We start from the raw sequence: 17,400 nt of genomic DNA on the forward strand, positions 1-17,400 counted from the left end.
ACCAAAGGAATCCATACAACTTCATCGAAGTCACAAATTTTTAAAATGAAATGAAACGGTAACCTACTCTATTGCTTTTACATTTTTTTTCTATAAATTAAAAACGTAAAATTAAAATTTTGAAATGCTTTTTTTTTGTAATATGTATTTATCAATATTAATATTCATATATTATTTATCGATTTGTAATATTATTTAAAATTTATCCCTTTCTTATAACAATTTTTTTATTTCCATACAAATTCAAAGGAGTTGTGCATCGAAGTAAAAACATATCTGTATCTACATCAAGTGTTAATATGTCAAAAAAATCAATGTTACAAAATCATCTTTCACATTTAAATGTTAGAACTCTGTTATCTAACATTTCCAATAGTAACTCATTTATCTTACCATTTAATTTTATAATTTATATTCTTATTGTCTCATATTTAATAATGTGTACCTACAATTTTCTTATCCCAGTCATTGATATTTCCAATAATAGTTTTCAATCACCATTAACAAACATCAGATTGGATTCAAACGGTAACATACATCATGGCTTTTAAATTTTCTTTCAACCCATTAAACAATTACAATATTATTTATAATTTATCCATTTCTTATAACAATTTTTTTACAGATAAATTCAAAAGAGTTGTCCATCAAAAGAAAAACATATACACTTCTACATCAGCTGTGAATATCTCAAAACAACCAATATTACAAACTCCTTCTTCACATTTAAATATTAGAACTCCATTATCTAATATTTCCAATGGTAACTCATATATCTTAACATTTTAATTTATAATACATATTGTTATTGTATCATATTTAATAATATATACCTTCAATCTTATTTTCCCCCAATAACAGTTTTCAAACACCGTTACCAAACATCAAATTGGATTCAAACAGTAACATACTTGATTGCTCTTAAACTTTTTATGTTTCTTTAAATATATAAAATAAAACTTATTATTTCATCGTTTTTTTATATCGTCTCTTTATCAATATCCATATTTATATAATATTAAAAAATATATTAAATATTTATGCGTTTCTCATTAACATTTTTTTAAGACAAACTCAAACGAGTTGTTCATCAAAATAAAAACATAACCTCATCTAAATCAAGTGCAAACATGTCAAAACAATCAATGTTACAAAATCCTCCTTCACATTTAAATGACAGAATTCCGTTATCTAACATATCCAATGGTAAGTCATTTATTTTACCATTTCATTATATATATATATATATATATATATATATATATATATATATATATATATATATATATATATATATAGATTCTATCATATTTAACAATGCATATTTTCAATCTTTTTTTCCCCAGCAATGGATATATCCAATAACAGTTTTCAATCACCATTATCAAATATTAGACAATTCTCTGTATCTTCAAATGGTGACACATCAAACAAATCATCTACAATAACAGGGAGCTCATCTTTAGTCATGTTAACTAATCCAAATCCTAAAAATAACAAAAAATGGCAAATTTATCTCCTATTCCAATAATTGGTTTGACATCCGATCAAGACAACAACGATGGACAAAGTAATCAAAACATATACAACGATATATCAAAAGGTAATTTTTTTTACAAGTATAATATTTACATTTGTTCATTCAATAATTTTCAATTATATAAACTTACATGATTAACTTTTTTATGTCAACCTTAATTGATATGTTATTTGGATCATGGTGATCAGATTGTTGTATGCAAAACATGTTTTGCAAAATTATGGAAAGATGAATCTATCAGATGTAAAAAAAGGATAATGAAAATTATTGTCTATGTTGTGGTTATGGCAAAGTTGAACTTTCAGAGTTAAAGAATGCACCTCCAAGTTATGAAAATCTTTTTAAATCTAGAGATTTTCTTACAATTATATGTTTTCTTTTACGTCGATGGGTGGCAAAATTGATTCCTCAATCAATAGAGGCAATGATCCATATATTTTTAGACTTAGTGCTCAAAATTATCATAGTATCAGAAACCTTTTACAGGAATAAGTATTTAAACCAAAATTCTCTCAGTTGTACATAAACAATACTGATAATGAGATCGCAAATAGACGAACATGTTTTGGGTACACTTTTCATAATTTTCACATTAATAAATATCTTATTGATCAACGTTGCTTTATTTATTTATATTATGTTTATATGTTCTTGTTACTTGCAGTGGAGAAAATCAACTATCTACATCAAATTCTTCTGTCCTTGATAATGATATTATACAAGATTTGAAGTTGATTTTAGATTCAAATAATGTCTTGGTTCAGTCTTATAGAATGGTTAGACATTGTTTACAAGAAAACCCTCGTGTTGATATCAAGTTGAGAATTATTGGAAGAAGTGACCAAGATGGAAGGACATACAACCTACCATCTGCTTCTGAGGTTGCCGCTTTGATCGTTGGAGATATTGGTGATTCAATTGATAATCGAGATATTGTTGTTTAAACTTCATCTGGTTCTCTACGGCATATTAATGAATTACATCCATCATACCTTCCTCTTCAATATCCACTACTATTTCCATATGGTGATGATGGTTATAGAGTTGACATACCTCATCGAGGTATTACATCTTCAAGCAACAACAAGCGGCCTAACTGTACAATGAGAGATTTTTTTTCTTACAGAATACAGGACAGGGATCAATCTTTTTCACTAAATCTTAATTCAAAAAGATTGTTCCAAAAGTTTTTGGTAGATGCTTATACTATGATTGAAAGCTAGAGATTACATTTCGTAAGGAGCAAACAACAAATTATTAGATTCGAGGCTTATGGGAATTTACATAATCAACAAGACCTCGGGAATAAAGATATATCCAACGTCGAACAACGTGTTATCTTACCTTCTTCATTCACTGGCGATGCACGTTATATGATGCAAAACTACCTTGACGCCATGTCCTTATGTAAATGGTTTGGATATCCTGATTTCTTCATAACCTTTAAATGTAATCCAAAATGGCCTGAAGTTAAAAGGTTTCTTCGTAACACTTCAATGGATCCAGAAGATAGACCTGATATCTTATGTAGGTTATTCAAAATAAAGCTTGATGCTTTTATTAAAGACATACAGGAAAATAAAATTTTTGGCATCGCTCAAGCAGGTATTAAAAGTTTTTGTTTAATACAATTTTTTTATAATGATTTTTTCGCTTCTTAACTTTTTTTATTATTTGCAAATATAATTCATCCAGTACTAATCATATCTTATTTGTAAATTTAATTTGCAATGGTCTATACAATTGAATTTCAAAAAAGAGGTTTGCCACATAGTCATATTTGTCTATTTATGCATGCTAACTGACTCCAAGCGGCCTAGTGTTGAATATATTGATCCGATTATTTCCACGGATATTCCAAATATCAATGAAGAGCCAGATTCGTATTCACTTGTAAGTGAATTCATGATACATGGTCCTTGTGGAGCTGAAAATATGAATTGCCCATGCATCGTTAAAAGGCAATGTTCGAAAATTTATCCAAAGCAATTATGAAATCATTCTACAGTTGATGTCAACGATTATTCGTTATATATGAGAAGAAACAATGAATATTTTGTCGAAAAATCAGGTGTGAAGTTAGACAACATAAACGTTGTTCCATATAACAAATATCGGTTGAAAAGATATCAGACACATATTAATGTTGAATGGTGTAATCAGGGATCTTCCATAAAGTATCTGTTTAAATATATAAACAAAGGTCCAGATAGAGCTACAATTGTTGTTGACATCAACACTGCTTCTCATCAAGAAAAGGTTATGGATGAAATAAAAGATTATTTTGATTGTAGATATATATATATATATATATATATATATATATATATATGCATGTGAAGCATCATGTCGAATATTTAAATATGATGTTCATTACCGATATCCTTCTGTGACGCGAATACCTTTTCATCTTCCTAATCAACAACAAGTCATATATGTTGCAGACGATGATATTGACGATGTTCTTGAACAACCTTCAGTTGCTGCTTCTATGTTCACATCTTGGATGGAATGTAATAAAATTAATAAAGATGCACGGAAACTTACATATGTTGAATTTCCTTCAAAGTTTGTTTGGAAACCTAAGGATAGGTTGTGGAAGCCAAGGAAAATTGGACTTCTGATAGGAAGGATTCACTCTGTTTCACCTAAACTTTGCGAAGTCTACTTCTTATGGATTCTTTTAAATAAAGTGAAAGGTCCAAAATCATTTGAAGAATTTTGTAAGGTAAATGGTGAAGAATTTCCTACTTTTCGAGATGCATGTTATGCTTTGGGCCTCTTAGATGACGAAAAAGAATACGTCGATGCAATTAAGGAAGCAAGTCATTCAGGAACTAGTTTTTATCTGCGTTTCTTATTTGCTACGATGTTAATGTCTAACAGTTTGGGTAGACCAGAGTTTATTTGGGAAAATACATGGCAACGCTTGTCGGATGGTATTCTTTATAACCAACAACGTAGATTAAAGTCTCCAGGTATTATAATTTTCTACCATTATTTGTAAAAACGGGTATTATATATTTTCAATATGCATGGTACAAATTTTTTTTACCATTAAATTCTTTAATATTATATTGTTTTTGACATATTGTTAATTTTTTACAGGTTTATCACTCAATGAGGATCAACTTAAAAACCTGACTTTGTTTGAGATAGAAAAAATATTACTTCGTAACAACGCCAGTCTTAAAAATTATAACAAAATGCCTTACCCTGATTCTGATACAGTTTCTTCTTCAACAAATCTCCTTATCACGGAGGAGCTAGACTATGACATACCGATTTTAAAGAAAGAGTTTGATCGTGTGTTTCATGCATTAACAAACGAGATACACAATATTTTTCTTGATATCATGACTACAGTCAAGGATAAGAAAGGAGGTGTGTTTTTTGTGTATGGATATGGTGGAACTAGCAAAACCTTTATTTGGTAGACGATATCTGCAGCAACTAGATGTTAAGGTGATATAATTGTAAATGTTGCTTCAAGTGGTATTGCATCGTTATTATTGCCTAGAGGTCGGACAACACACTCTTGGTTTATAATTTCATTGAATCTTACTAAGGATTCTGTTTGTAAGATACCGCCTGATAATGAACTTAGCAGATTAGTAAGAAAATACTCATTGATTATCTAGGATGAAGCACCTATGGTCCACAAACATGCATTTGAAGCTTTAGACCGAACTCTGAAAGATGTATGCAAGTTTGATAAGTCTAGCAACACAAATATTCCATTTGGAGGGGAATCGATTGTTTTTGGAGGAGACTTCAGACAGATTCTACCTGTTGTTCAAGGAGGCAGTAGACAAAATATCGTTAATGCTTCTTTAAGTTCTTCGTATATATTGCAACAATGCAAAGTCCATAGATTAACAATAAACATGAGACTAACCGTTGGAAGGGATCCATCTGATATTTAAAAAAAAAAAAAAAAAAAAAAAACATAATTTTGCAAACTGGCTTTTGGATATAGGTGAAGGAAAAGTTGGTGGTTCAAACGAAGGTGAAGCGATTATTGATGTTCCGGATGATATTTTAATTAATGATCCACATGATCCTATAGGTTCATTAATTGAGTTTGTATATCCTTCAATCTTGGAAAAATTCAACGTTATGAGTTATTTTCAAGAAAAACCTATACTAGCTCCGAAAAATGAAGTTGTCCAACAAATGAATGATCGTTTGTTAGCATTGTTTCCCGGAGACGAAGTAGAAAATTTAAGTTCAAATAGTTTTTGCCAATCAGAGTTTCTTCATGACCAGTTTGATCCCAATTTATACTCCCCAGATATTTTAAATGGTCTTAAAGTATCAGGTTTGCCAAATCACAACTTAATTTTAAAAGTCGGTGTTCCAGTTATGTTACTAAGAAACATTGATCAGAAAAATGGTGTATGTAACGACACTAGACTACAAGTGAAATCACTAAGCAAACGTGATATTAAGGCAATTATCATATCTTGAACTAATATTAGAAAGCAAACCTTTATTCCAAGAATGTCTTTAAGTCCATCTGAAAAAAAAAATCCCTTCAAATTTCAAAGAAGACAATTTCCTTTGGTTGTATGTTTTGTAATAACAATTAATAAAAGTCAGGGGCAGTCGTTCTCAAAGGTTGGTCTGTACCTCAAAGATCCTGTTTTTCACATGGACAGTTGTATGTTGCCTTATCTAGAGTTCAAAATAAAGAATGATTGAATTGTTAATTTTAGATAAGGATGGTAGACTTATAAACAAAACTTTCATTGTTGTGTATAAGGACGTTTTTAGAAATTTATAAATGCTTTTGTAGTTTTTAAATTAAAAAAATTGTGTTTTTTTCTTTTTTTTTTATTACATTTTTTTAATATTTTATTTTTTATATAGCATTGCAATCCATAATATTGATTTTGTTTGGATATTTCATTTTTAGATTTTAATAGAAACAACATGGTGTTTATTGATTCCTTTCTCAAATCAAAAAAATATTAATTTACCCTCACACTTCATAAAAACATTCACATATTTAGAGTGACATTTTAAATATCTTCATATTTACCTTTCCTTTACATTTCCATTGATTGTTTGTGTTTCTCTTTAACATCTATTCAAATTTATTTACTTTTTTACAAATATATATTAATATTAATTTTAAATAATCAATATAAAAAATGTTAAACAAACTTAACTCTTATTAATAATATAAATTTTTTATAAATTTTTTACCCGTAGTTTCCACGGGTTGTAACCTAATTAACTCCATAAACATACAATATAAATATAAGTTTTAAACATAAATATTTTATTTAAAACCGGTAAGTTTTTATTATACATCAAAAAATATTGTTTGCATCTATTATATTGAGTAAAATAAGTATGTTTGCATCTATTATATTGAGTAAAATAAGTTTCATGTTCCAACCACTCTACATTATTAAGTTCACTTAATTGGTTGTTAACGGTAAGTGGTAACTTACTTTACTTTGATAAGGTTGTTATTTTTATAAACAATGAAATACTTTTTCATATATGTACCTTTAACCTCTTTTGGTGTATTGTCGTGTCTCCATGACATCAAAAATTATGTTCTGCAAATTAATAATTGCGTTTTTTTTTTCTTTACCTTTTTAATACAACAACTCAATCCCTATGAGTGGTATATACTTATTTACCCATACGGTAATATTTCTTGCACATGCTTCAGCTTTAGATATCCTTAAAAACATCTAAAATGTCTTAATTTATGCTTTTGTTGGCATTCTTTGACATACCAGGTTCTCGAGAAAAAACCTATGAAAAAGGTTGAACATAATAAAACTCTACCTATAAAAATACAATTCTTATACTACACCAATATATATTGGACCTTTCTTATTAAATGTCAATAAAACTAAATTTACCTTAACCAAAACAATGATATATATAGCGTCTCTCTTCCGGTGTATTGGTTTCATTAAGCCAATTCATCGAATAGTTGATGTGCATTCTGAAAATTAGCAACAACATGAGACCTGTTGCCACTTACCTATTTCCAGCTTACAAACCACATAACATAAAACATTTATGATAAGAATTAAAAGAAATATAATGTTATAGGATGTAATCAGAATAAAGAAGTCAACTCTTTTACCTCATGACATGAATAAAGTCAAATCAAATAGGGATGAAAGTGATTGAGTTGGCAGAAAGACAATGAGAAGGGATGATGGTAAACAGATTCGAAATCCAAATAAGTGGTGATAGATGTTAGAGAAAAATGATAAAAATACCTAAATTTGAATAGACAAATCAACCTGGAGATGAGATTCCCAACCTTCTTGGTTTCCTAGAAATCCACAACCCAAAAAAAACATTGTCATCCAATACGTACTTTCGTAATTGCGAAACATGGAAAGTGTTGTGAATTTGACTGAGCTCCTTAGGGAGATCCAACTTGTAAGGCACCTTGTCAACCCTTGCAATCACCCAAAAAGTTCCAATATACCGGGGATCCAATGTCCCCCTGTTCTTGAAGCGGATCACACCCTTCGAGGATGAGACCTTCAGGAGTACCATATCGTTGACCTTAAACTCCAACTCTGATCGGCATCGGTCACTGTAGCTCTTCTACCGAATCTAAGCGGTATGCAATCTCTGTCAGATCAGCTGAATAAGCTCCATGCTCTGAAGGAGTACTTCGATCCTTCCCATAACCCTGTGACCAACCTCTCCCCAACAAACCAAGGTGCGACACCTCCAACTATACAAGAGCTCAAAAGGCGGCACACCAATGGTGGAGTGATAACTTTTGTTGTAGGAGAACTCAGCAAGAGGTAGGTAGTAACCCCAACTCCCACCAAAATCAATAATACAGGCCCACAACATATCCTCGAGGGTCTGTATCATCTGCTCACTTTGGTCGTCGGTCTGCGGATGATATGTAGTGTTAACATATAGCCTCGTGCCTAGTTCCTCATGGAACTTCTAGCAAAATCGAGAAGTGAACCGAAAATCTCGGTCATAAAAATGGATATCGAGTCCCCATGGCGAGCAACGATCTCCTGGACATAAACATCGGCCAATATTTCAACCGAAGAACTCTCCGGGATAGCCAAAATTGGGCACTATTGATAAATCGATCAACGATAACCCATATAGCATCAAAACCCTTTGTTGTGTTTGGCAAATTGGTAAAATCTGGTAGTCTGCTCCCATCTCCACAAGGGAACCTCCAAAGGCTATAGTTTTCCATGAGGTCTCTGATGCTCAGCCTTGACCATCCTGCAAGTCAAGCATCTCTCAACATACCAGGCTATCTCCCTCTTCATACACCCCCATCAGTAGCTCAATCTCAAATCCTGATACATCTTGGTGGCCCGCGGGTGTATAGAAAAAAAAGACGTATGAGCCTCCTCTAACACAATCTACATGATGCCTCCAGAAACTGGAATCCATTTACAACCACACCGGGTCAGCAACTCTCAATTATTCGTAACAAATCTATCAATCTCACCCCTAATCTGCTCCTGCTTCTAGTTCTCCTTCTGAACTCCCTCTACCTAAGACCCAAAATGAGAGAATCGACTGGTATCCTCATACACATCTCCCTGACCAAAGACCCAGCCGACTTGCAGCTCAAAGCATCTGCTACCACATTCGCTTTACCCGGATGGTAAAGGATCTTGTGGTTATAATCTTTAAATACGTCTAGGCACCTACGCTGCCTCATGTTCAGGTTCAGCTGATCCATTATATTCCTTAAACTCTTGTGGTCCGTGTAGACGATACAACGGATCCCATAAAGATAAAGTCTTCAAATCTTGAGGGAGAAAATCACTGCCCCCCCCCCCCCAACTCCAAGTCATGCATGGGATAACGAGTCTCATGCTGCTTCAGCTGCCGCGAAGCATAAACAATCAATCGTCCTCTCTACAAACCAATGATGGATGCATCATAGAATACCACAAAATCTTTGACCCCCTCCGGGAGGGTCAATACTAGGGCCTCACATAACCTCTGCCGAAGAGTCTCAAATACTAACTATTTTTTAGGGCCCCATCAGAAATCTAACCCCTTCCTCGTCAGATGAGTGATGGCTACCGTAATCTTGGAGAAGTCCTGAATAAATCTTCGATAGTACTCTGCCAAACCCACAAAACTCTTGATCTCAATGGCAGATCATGGAACCTCCAACTGCATCACCGCCTAGATCTTGGTTGGATCGATCAAAATCCCATCCTGGTTAACGAGGTACCTCAGGAACTGGTCCTCTCACAACCAAACGCACTTCGAGAACTTAGCATAAATCCGTTCCCACCTCAAAACCCCCAGAAGCCCTCGAAGGTGCTCCTCATGTTGCTATTTGGTCATGGAATACACCAAGATATCATCAACTAACACGATAATAGTTGGTCAAGCATCAGCCTTCATACCCGATTCATGAGATCCATAAATAAAGCAAATGTATTGGTGAGCCGAAAGGGCATCACCATGAATTTATAATGCCCATAAAGAGTCTGGAACGCGGTCTTCTCCACATCCTCCTCTCTCACTCTCACTTGATGATACCCAGACCTCAGATCGATCTTGGAGAACCATGATGCACCCTGCAACTGATCAAAGATGTCGTCAATCCATGAAATAAGATAACGGTTCTTCACCATTAACTTGTTCAACTCCTTGTAATCAATGCACATCCGGTGTGAACCATCCTTCTTCTTAATGAAAAGTATCGGTGCTCCCCAATGACAACTTCGCATTCAGATGAACTGCTTGCCTAGCAGCTCTTGTAGCTGAGATGACAGCTCTTTCATCTCATGTGGTGCCAAGCAGTACGACACCTTGGCAATCAGAGTTGCACCTGGCACAATATCATTCCTAAACTCAACCTACCTCTCAGGAGGCACATAACTCCTTTGGGAACAAGTCCTCAAACTCCCTGACAACTAGAACCTCTAAAACTAAAATACGATCCCAACCCGAGTATCAAACACATAAGCCAAATAACCTGCACACCCATGGTGAATATACTGACGAGCCTTGGCTGCCGAACAAAACCCGAAACCAACATTGGTGGCCTCTCCATAGATAACAAATTATCCACCACTTTAGGTTTGAACTACCACTCATTGGCCCTCACAACCAATCATGGCACCAAACCTGCTCAGCCAGCCGACACCCACTATCATGCATACATCCCCCATGGGGATAGGGATCAAATATCGGATAAGGCACCTCTAAGATCTTCAATACAAAACCTTGATACACTACAGATGCAGAAACCTCGTGTTCGTTGGCAATGGACACTCGCAACAAAAACTAGTCCCCATAGGCATATCAAACTTCTTACTGAATGATGAAGATACAAAGCACCGACTTGCGCCCGCCTCAAATAACACAAGAGCAGGCAAAGAGTTCACTAAGAATGTACCTATTACGAGCAAAATATGAGAATAACATAAAACAAAATCAACAAAATAATAGATATAAACATACTGGCCATGATGTTTGGTGCCGACCTGGCCTCCTCTGCCATGAGCTGGAAAGCACGTCCTCGAGCTCTTGGGGGCTCTGCCCTACCCTGAATCCCATCCGTGATCCTCAAAATAGTCGGCGCTAAAGCATGTACCGGCCTAGCAGTAGTCATAGGATAGTTGGCCTTCACATGGCCAACCTGGTTGCAGTGGAATCAAATCTTAGAGCTGAGTGTTGGGTCCTGTTAGCAACAATCCCTCTCCATATGGCTCCGCCAGCCACAATTGTGGCACCCATAAGATGATCGGCAAGCGCCCTTATGAACCTTGCCACACTTCCCACAAATGCATCCCTTCCAACCCCCAGATTTGACATCAGTGACCTTGAACCGCTTTGGCGCAGGCTGCGACTGCGTTGGGGCCGGTCTCTACTCCCACTTCTGGAGCTCCATCTTAATCTCGTGCCACATGGTAGCCTCTTGTAACTCCAAAATGAACCATAACGCTGAGTGGATACAAACCGCCTGATGTCCATCTTGAGCATGCTCAAGTAACGGATCATCTAAGCTTACTCGGAAGCAGCAAACTCAGGATAAAACATGGCCCTCTCCGTGAACATCTTGGTGATCTCCGTCACCGACTCCATCCCTATCTTAAATCCAAGTACTCCTTAGCCAACCTATCAGGTTCCACCAGGGAAACATATCTAGAATGAAACATTTCCGAGAACTGATCCCAAGTCACTACGGTCCTCTGCTCAGGAAAATACAAGCTGGTAACAAGTCCCAACCAATCCTTCGCTCCGGACCTTAGAAGGTTTTGAGCGTGCCTGACCTTCTCTTCAGCTGGGCAAGAGCAAGTGAAGAAACACCCCTCAATGTCAGAAAACCACCATATAGCTATGATCGGATCTTGAACTCCGTTGAAGTTCGGGGGCTTCATATTGTCGAATCCCCAACACAAGAAGACTCTCCCAGTACCAACCTCAGCAGCGACAACGGCTTTGGTGGCTGCAGCAGGAGCAGCCTCAGAAATGGTAGTGTATCGTTCATCAAAGTACTCTACCATGGCATCTTAATAAACTCAAACATCTCTGCCAATTGTGCCCAAAATAAGCAACAAACTCCTCGTGAAGGATCTCCCTAATCCGGTGTAATACCTATAAAAAATCAAGCCAATTTAAAACATTTTAAAACATAAAAAACCAACTATTATTACAAATTTTTTTTTCAAAATGGTCTCATGTTAGAGTATCCCATAATCAAATCATGAAATATAAGGAGGTACAGGATAACACCTTCGCCTTCCCACGATCATTAGATGTACCTGAAACAAAATAACCAACTATAATCCCGAAGCTTAGTGAGTTTCACCAAAATACCAATGCCATAGAATCATAATCATAAAAATAAAAAAAATAAAAAATCATATGCACGTAAATATCATACACTAGCATATATATATATATATATATATATATATATATATATATATATATATATATATATATATATATATACCAAGCTAACCGGTCACTAACATAACATTATCCTATATACCAGCATACTGACCTACCAGGTCACTATGTATGTCACCATCCTAACTACCAGAATGCAAATCAATAAGCATATCATGCAATAAACCCGGATACAAATCCAAAAAGGGTCGGCATTGGTGCCTCAACCCTATTAGTATAGTAAGGACAACTCACCTCACAAGTAACTCGGGATGATAAATCTCAAAATCCCCGAATGTAGCTCCAAACTCAATCAACTACATCCACCAATGATCCACTTTTATAAATTCCCTAATTACTAAAATACCCCCAGAAGTCAAACTAGTCAACCCTTGGTCAAATTCAACGTCAATGGTCAAGGTCAATAGTCCATGTTGACCCAACTCATCAAGTGTAGCCCACTGACTCATTGAGTCCTTCTAGAACTTGAGAAATCGTGAAAACCCTAGTTGAATCTCGGAATTCCCAGACAACTCGTTGAGTCCATGCGGTTTCCAAAAATCGGGAAAACCCTAACTGACTCGTGGAGTCGTCTCACTGACTTGCCGAGTCTATGCTGAAACCAACAATGGCCAATCTTCATCTGAATCGTCAACTTGACCATGCAACTCGTCGAGTCCCTTCAATCAATTTCTCATTCAAATGTTTTAAAGCTACCTTAAAGCTCTAATTTGCAGATCTAGCCTCCTAGGGCATGGTTTCCATGTAAAGTTTCAAACTTTACGTGCATGCAAAGGCTTAAGTGCCAAAACCAAACTAAGGGAGAGGTTTAAACCAAAAAGAAGGGCCAAAGCATGATAAATTCAATAACTTTCTAACTATAAGGACTTAGAGGAGTCCAGATCTAGTGTTACAACTTCAGATCCTGCCCAATACCCGAAATGATCCACAAATATGCTAAAAATGGCCTTAAACCCAAGAATAAGGAGATCCAACACTAGAATGATCAAGGCAACAGCTTGTTACCTTCAAATGGAAGCCAAAACGATGTAGATGTTGGATCTACAAGCTCCTTCCCATTCCAAGCTTCTTAACCATCAAACTTCTTCAACAAATGCACCAAAAACACTCTCTTAGCCTCACAAGCACAAAGAAGTAGTAAAGAACGGCTAGGGCTTCCTTCTATGGGTAATGAGGTGATAAGGGAGGCCAAAGGATGTGGTTTAAGTCTTTTAAATAGGATGGAAACACGAAAAATTAGGGTTTTCTCATTAACTCCTACTCGTCGAATTAGGATCCTCCAACTCATCGAGTTTACCTCATAAATCACACAGCTTGATCCGCTTCTACACGATGAGTTGGGGCATCCAACTCATCGAGTATGTCCAAGAATGTGACTAATAAGCTTTAAATTCTTATACTTGGGAGTTGGGGTGTTATAATTCTCCCCTACTTGAACTAGACTTTGTCCTTAAAGTCTGTTGTAGTAAACAACTCAGGTTAATGCTCCCGCATCTCTGCCTATAGCTCCCAGGTCCACTTTGATCGCATTCGGTGCTACCACTGTACCTTTACCAAAGGTACTTCCTTTTGCCGAAGAACCTTTACTTTCCTCTCAAGAACAACCATTGGCCTCTTCACATAATTCATGCACTTGTCAACCTGTATATCGTCCAATGATACCACTGCCTCTTCATCTAATATGCACTTTGGCAACTGTGACACATGGAAAGTGTTGTGGACCTGACTAAGCTCCTCCAAGAGATCCAGTCTATACGTCATCTTGCCAATCCTGGCAATGGTCCTGAATGGCCCAATGTATTGGGGACCCAATTTCCCCCTCTTCTTGAAGCGAATCACACCCTTCCAAGTTGAGACCATCAGTAATACCATGTCTCCCACCTCGAACTACAACTCAGATCAGCGCTTGTCGGTGTAATTCTTCTACCGACTCTAAGCGGTCTACAGCCGCTGTCTGGTCTGCTTAATCCTCTTGATAGTTTGCAGAACTACCTCTGTCTGTCCCATCACCCTGGGACCAATCTCACCCCAACAGACTGGGCTGCGACATCTCCGTCCATACAACAGCTCATATGGTGGGGCCCAATAATAGAATGAAAGTTGTTGTTGTAGGAGAACTTTGCAAGGGGTAGGTAAGGGTTCTTGCTCTCACTGTAATGGCCATAAAATTCGAGCCAAATTAAAACATTTTAATTCATTCATAAACCATTAAGTTCATACATTTGTTTTCAAAATAGTTTAAACATCAGAGTATTTCCCCATAACCATATCACATAAATCATAAAACCCGAGGAGCACTACGATCACGCCTTTGCCTTGCCACGATCTCCTGAAGTACCTGAAACAAAACACCAAACTGTAAGCCCGAAAGCTTAGTGAGTTACCCCCAAAATTCCAACCACCCACAAACATACTCTTGACATATCGCAAATAGAACAACCATGCACATCGGGTCAACTGTGCGACTGCTCCACCTGCATCGGGCCTTCAGTCCACCTGGTCCACCCTCCGAGTCTAGCCATGTACATCGAGTCTACAATCCACCTGGATCTATCCTGAGCCTTCTGTATGACTGGACCGCCATACGGGCCTACAATCTATCCGACCGCTCGTAGGGTATGTTGGCCTTCAGCACAAAGCAGGGCCGCCTCAACCCAAGCATTAAGCAAATAATTATGTACACATATAACAGGTAATCACATAACAATCCATAGACAAACAAATCGATCTAACAGATACCGACCTAAACCAGGTCACTTTACATAATATTGTCCTAATTACCAGGACACCGATCTAAACAGATCAATAAGCATATCAAATAGTACACGTACATATATCAAATATAACTATCTCACGGATCGTCGGTCATAGTAATCTCTCGTAACCAAACACCGACCTAACAAGGTCACTAACATACCAATCCTAACGGATCATAAGATCATGACAACATATTGTATATTCGGATACCGATCTAACATATCATAACCTCATGTAGCATACTGTAACCATGATAACAACTAAAAGGGCCGATCTTGGTGCCTTAGACCCTATTGATATAGTGAGGATAACTCACCTACAATTTCCGATTGAAGAGATAAGACCGAGCTGCTCCAACCACCAACACGAACTTTACCACAGAACACTACCAAAGAATCAATTCCATAAATACCAAAATTACCAAAATACCCTTGGAAGTCAAACTGGTCAACTCTTGGTCAAAGTCAAGGTCCTCAGTCAAAGTCAACCTTCCTGGTTGATTCTACTCGTCGAGTCAACCCGTCGACCCGTTGAGTCCCTATACTCAGAAACTCTCATAACACGACTCAACTCGCCGAGTCACCCCAAGACTCGTCGAGTCCAACGATCTCGGAATTCCATCCTGACCAACTCACTGAGTCGCCAACGGACTCACTAATCTAAAGCTTTAACCAAAAGGGGTTGGGTTCTACGACCAGACTCGCCAAGTCCAAGAACATACTCACTGAGTCCAAGGCAATCTTCAATTGACTCGCCGAGTTGTTCTTCCAACTCGCCGAGTCCATGCTTATGTTCATATAACTCGTCGAGTACACCCATGTGACTCGTCGGGTCTCTCCAGTTCTTAACCCATATAATGGATTTTCGAGCCATGCAGGGGCTCCAATCCATAGATCCACTCTTCTACAGTCTAACCCTCACATAAAGTCGCAAACTTTACGTGAAACCAAGGAGATATAGGCCCAAAACACACTAGGTATTGGGTTTTGGACAAAATGGCTTCACCCACAACTCAATAACCGATGCTTTGTGATTTTCTGGACCAATACAAGTCTAGATATGAAGTAGCAACCTCATATCTGGACTCCAAACCCGAAGTGGATTCCAATCCTACCAAAATGGCCCCAAATCTCATTCAAGAATAAATCTAGGAGCAAAAAAGAAAGGTAACAGTTCATTACCTCCATGATGTGCCCAATATTGTAGTAGATTCTGGATCTACACTACCTTATTGATGCAAACCCTTTTGATCTTCAAGTTTCTTCCACTAGAACACCTCTCAAAGCTTTAATCTGCCTCCAATGGCCTTATACACACGAGCTAGGGTTTACTGGATCAAAAGGGGATAAGGGTGCTGAGGGGAGGACATTAAGTCCTTTAAATAAGGTGCAAACCCTAAGATTAGGGTTTTTCTCATCCTAGCACCAAGTCGTCGAGTCCAGCTTCCGACTCGGCGAGTTGGTCACTTAATTCGCGACCCAAACCTGCTCCGACTCGGCGAGTAAGCATACCTACACGTCGAGTCCCTTCTTCGAAATTACACTTTAAACTCTTAAGTCATACTCCTGAAATTCGGGATGTTATAACTCTCCCCCATTTAAATTAGGCTTCGTCCTCGAAGCCTGCGGCAACACAAACTTCCGGATGATATGCCCACAAAGCATCCACTGATCTCAAACTGACCCAGATTCCTTCAAAAACTGCTATCGAATCCCTAAAATCCATCTCTTTCCTTGCAGGGTCCTGATAATTGCTTCCAGCCGGCCACTGGCTTCCTTTTTCTGATAACAACTCTCATCCCTAAGTGCCACCAGAAGACACTACCTTACTTTCGTCTTACACCTTCATTCGCCACCTGCAAAAATTGGATACCATTCTAAACCACCGTGTCTTGACCTAGTATTATCCCGCTATCTGACGCCCATCTGGCGCCACCACTATTAACTTATATCGATGAAAACTCATCTTGTTTCCTCCCTAGATTAAATCCCTTACCGCGCTGACATGATAGAAATTCCACAGCTTCTGAGAAACTCTCATGAATACCCATTTATAATGCATATACACATCGTAACTGGCTCAAACAACCTCAGGCCAGAAAACCAGGCATGCCAACGATGGGTCTAGCCATCCCTAGGATGGAACACCAACACTTCCAAGATCTTCTGATTCAACATCAGCGCTAACCA

The 17,400-nt window shown here is 37.1% G+C and overlaps 1 protein-coding gene across 1 annotated transcript; it reads left to right on the forward strand.

Moving 5' to 3' along the window:
* The first annotated feature begins 437 nt into the window (after nucleotides 1-437).
* On the forward strand, nucleotides 438-6,010 carry LOC145016682 (uncharacterized). Its single transcript, XM_078974931.1, has 11 exons — nucleotides 438-528; nucleotides 626-763; nucleotides 1,069-1,206; nucleotides 1,347-1,470; nucleotides 2,205-2,449; nucleotides 2,583-2,638; nucleotides 2,764-3,145; nucleotides 3,612-3,830; nucleotides 3,985-4,518; nucleotides 4,649-4,924; nucleotides 5,520-6,010. The coding sequence occupies exons 1-11, from the start codon at nucleotides 438-440 to the stop codon at nucleotides 6,008-6,010; spliced, it is 2,694 nt and encodes an 897-aa protein (XP_078831057.1).
* The last annotated feature ends 11,390 nt before the right edge of the window (nucleotides 6,011-17,400 follow it).

Source organism: Lactuca saligna, chromosome 9 (genome assembly GCF_052625555.1).
Source record: "Lactuca saligna cultivar CGN05327 chromosome 9, ASM5262555v1, whole genome shotgun sequence".
Classification (NCBI taxonomy): Eukaryota; Viridiplantae; Streptophyta; class Magnoliopsida; order Asterales; family Asteraceae; genus Lactuca; species Lactuca saligna.

Coding starts and splice junctions, on each gene's coding strand:
- LOC145016682 (XM_078974931.1), top strand. CDS start 438: ATGTGTACCTACAATTTTCTTATCCCAGTCATTGATATTTCCAATAAT. Junction 764..1,068: donor ATTATCTAATATTTCCAATG/GTAACTCATATA, acceptor CATTTTTTTAAG/ACAAACTCAAACGAGTTGTT. Junction 2,639..2,763: donor CAACAACAAGCGGCCTAACT/GTACAATGAGAG, acceptor ATTGAAAGCTAG/AGATTACATTTCGTAAGGAG.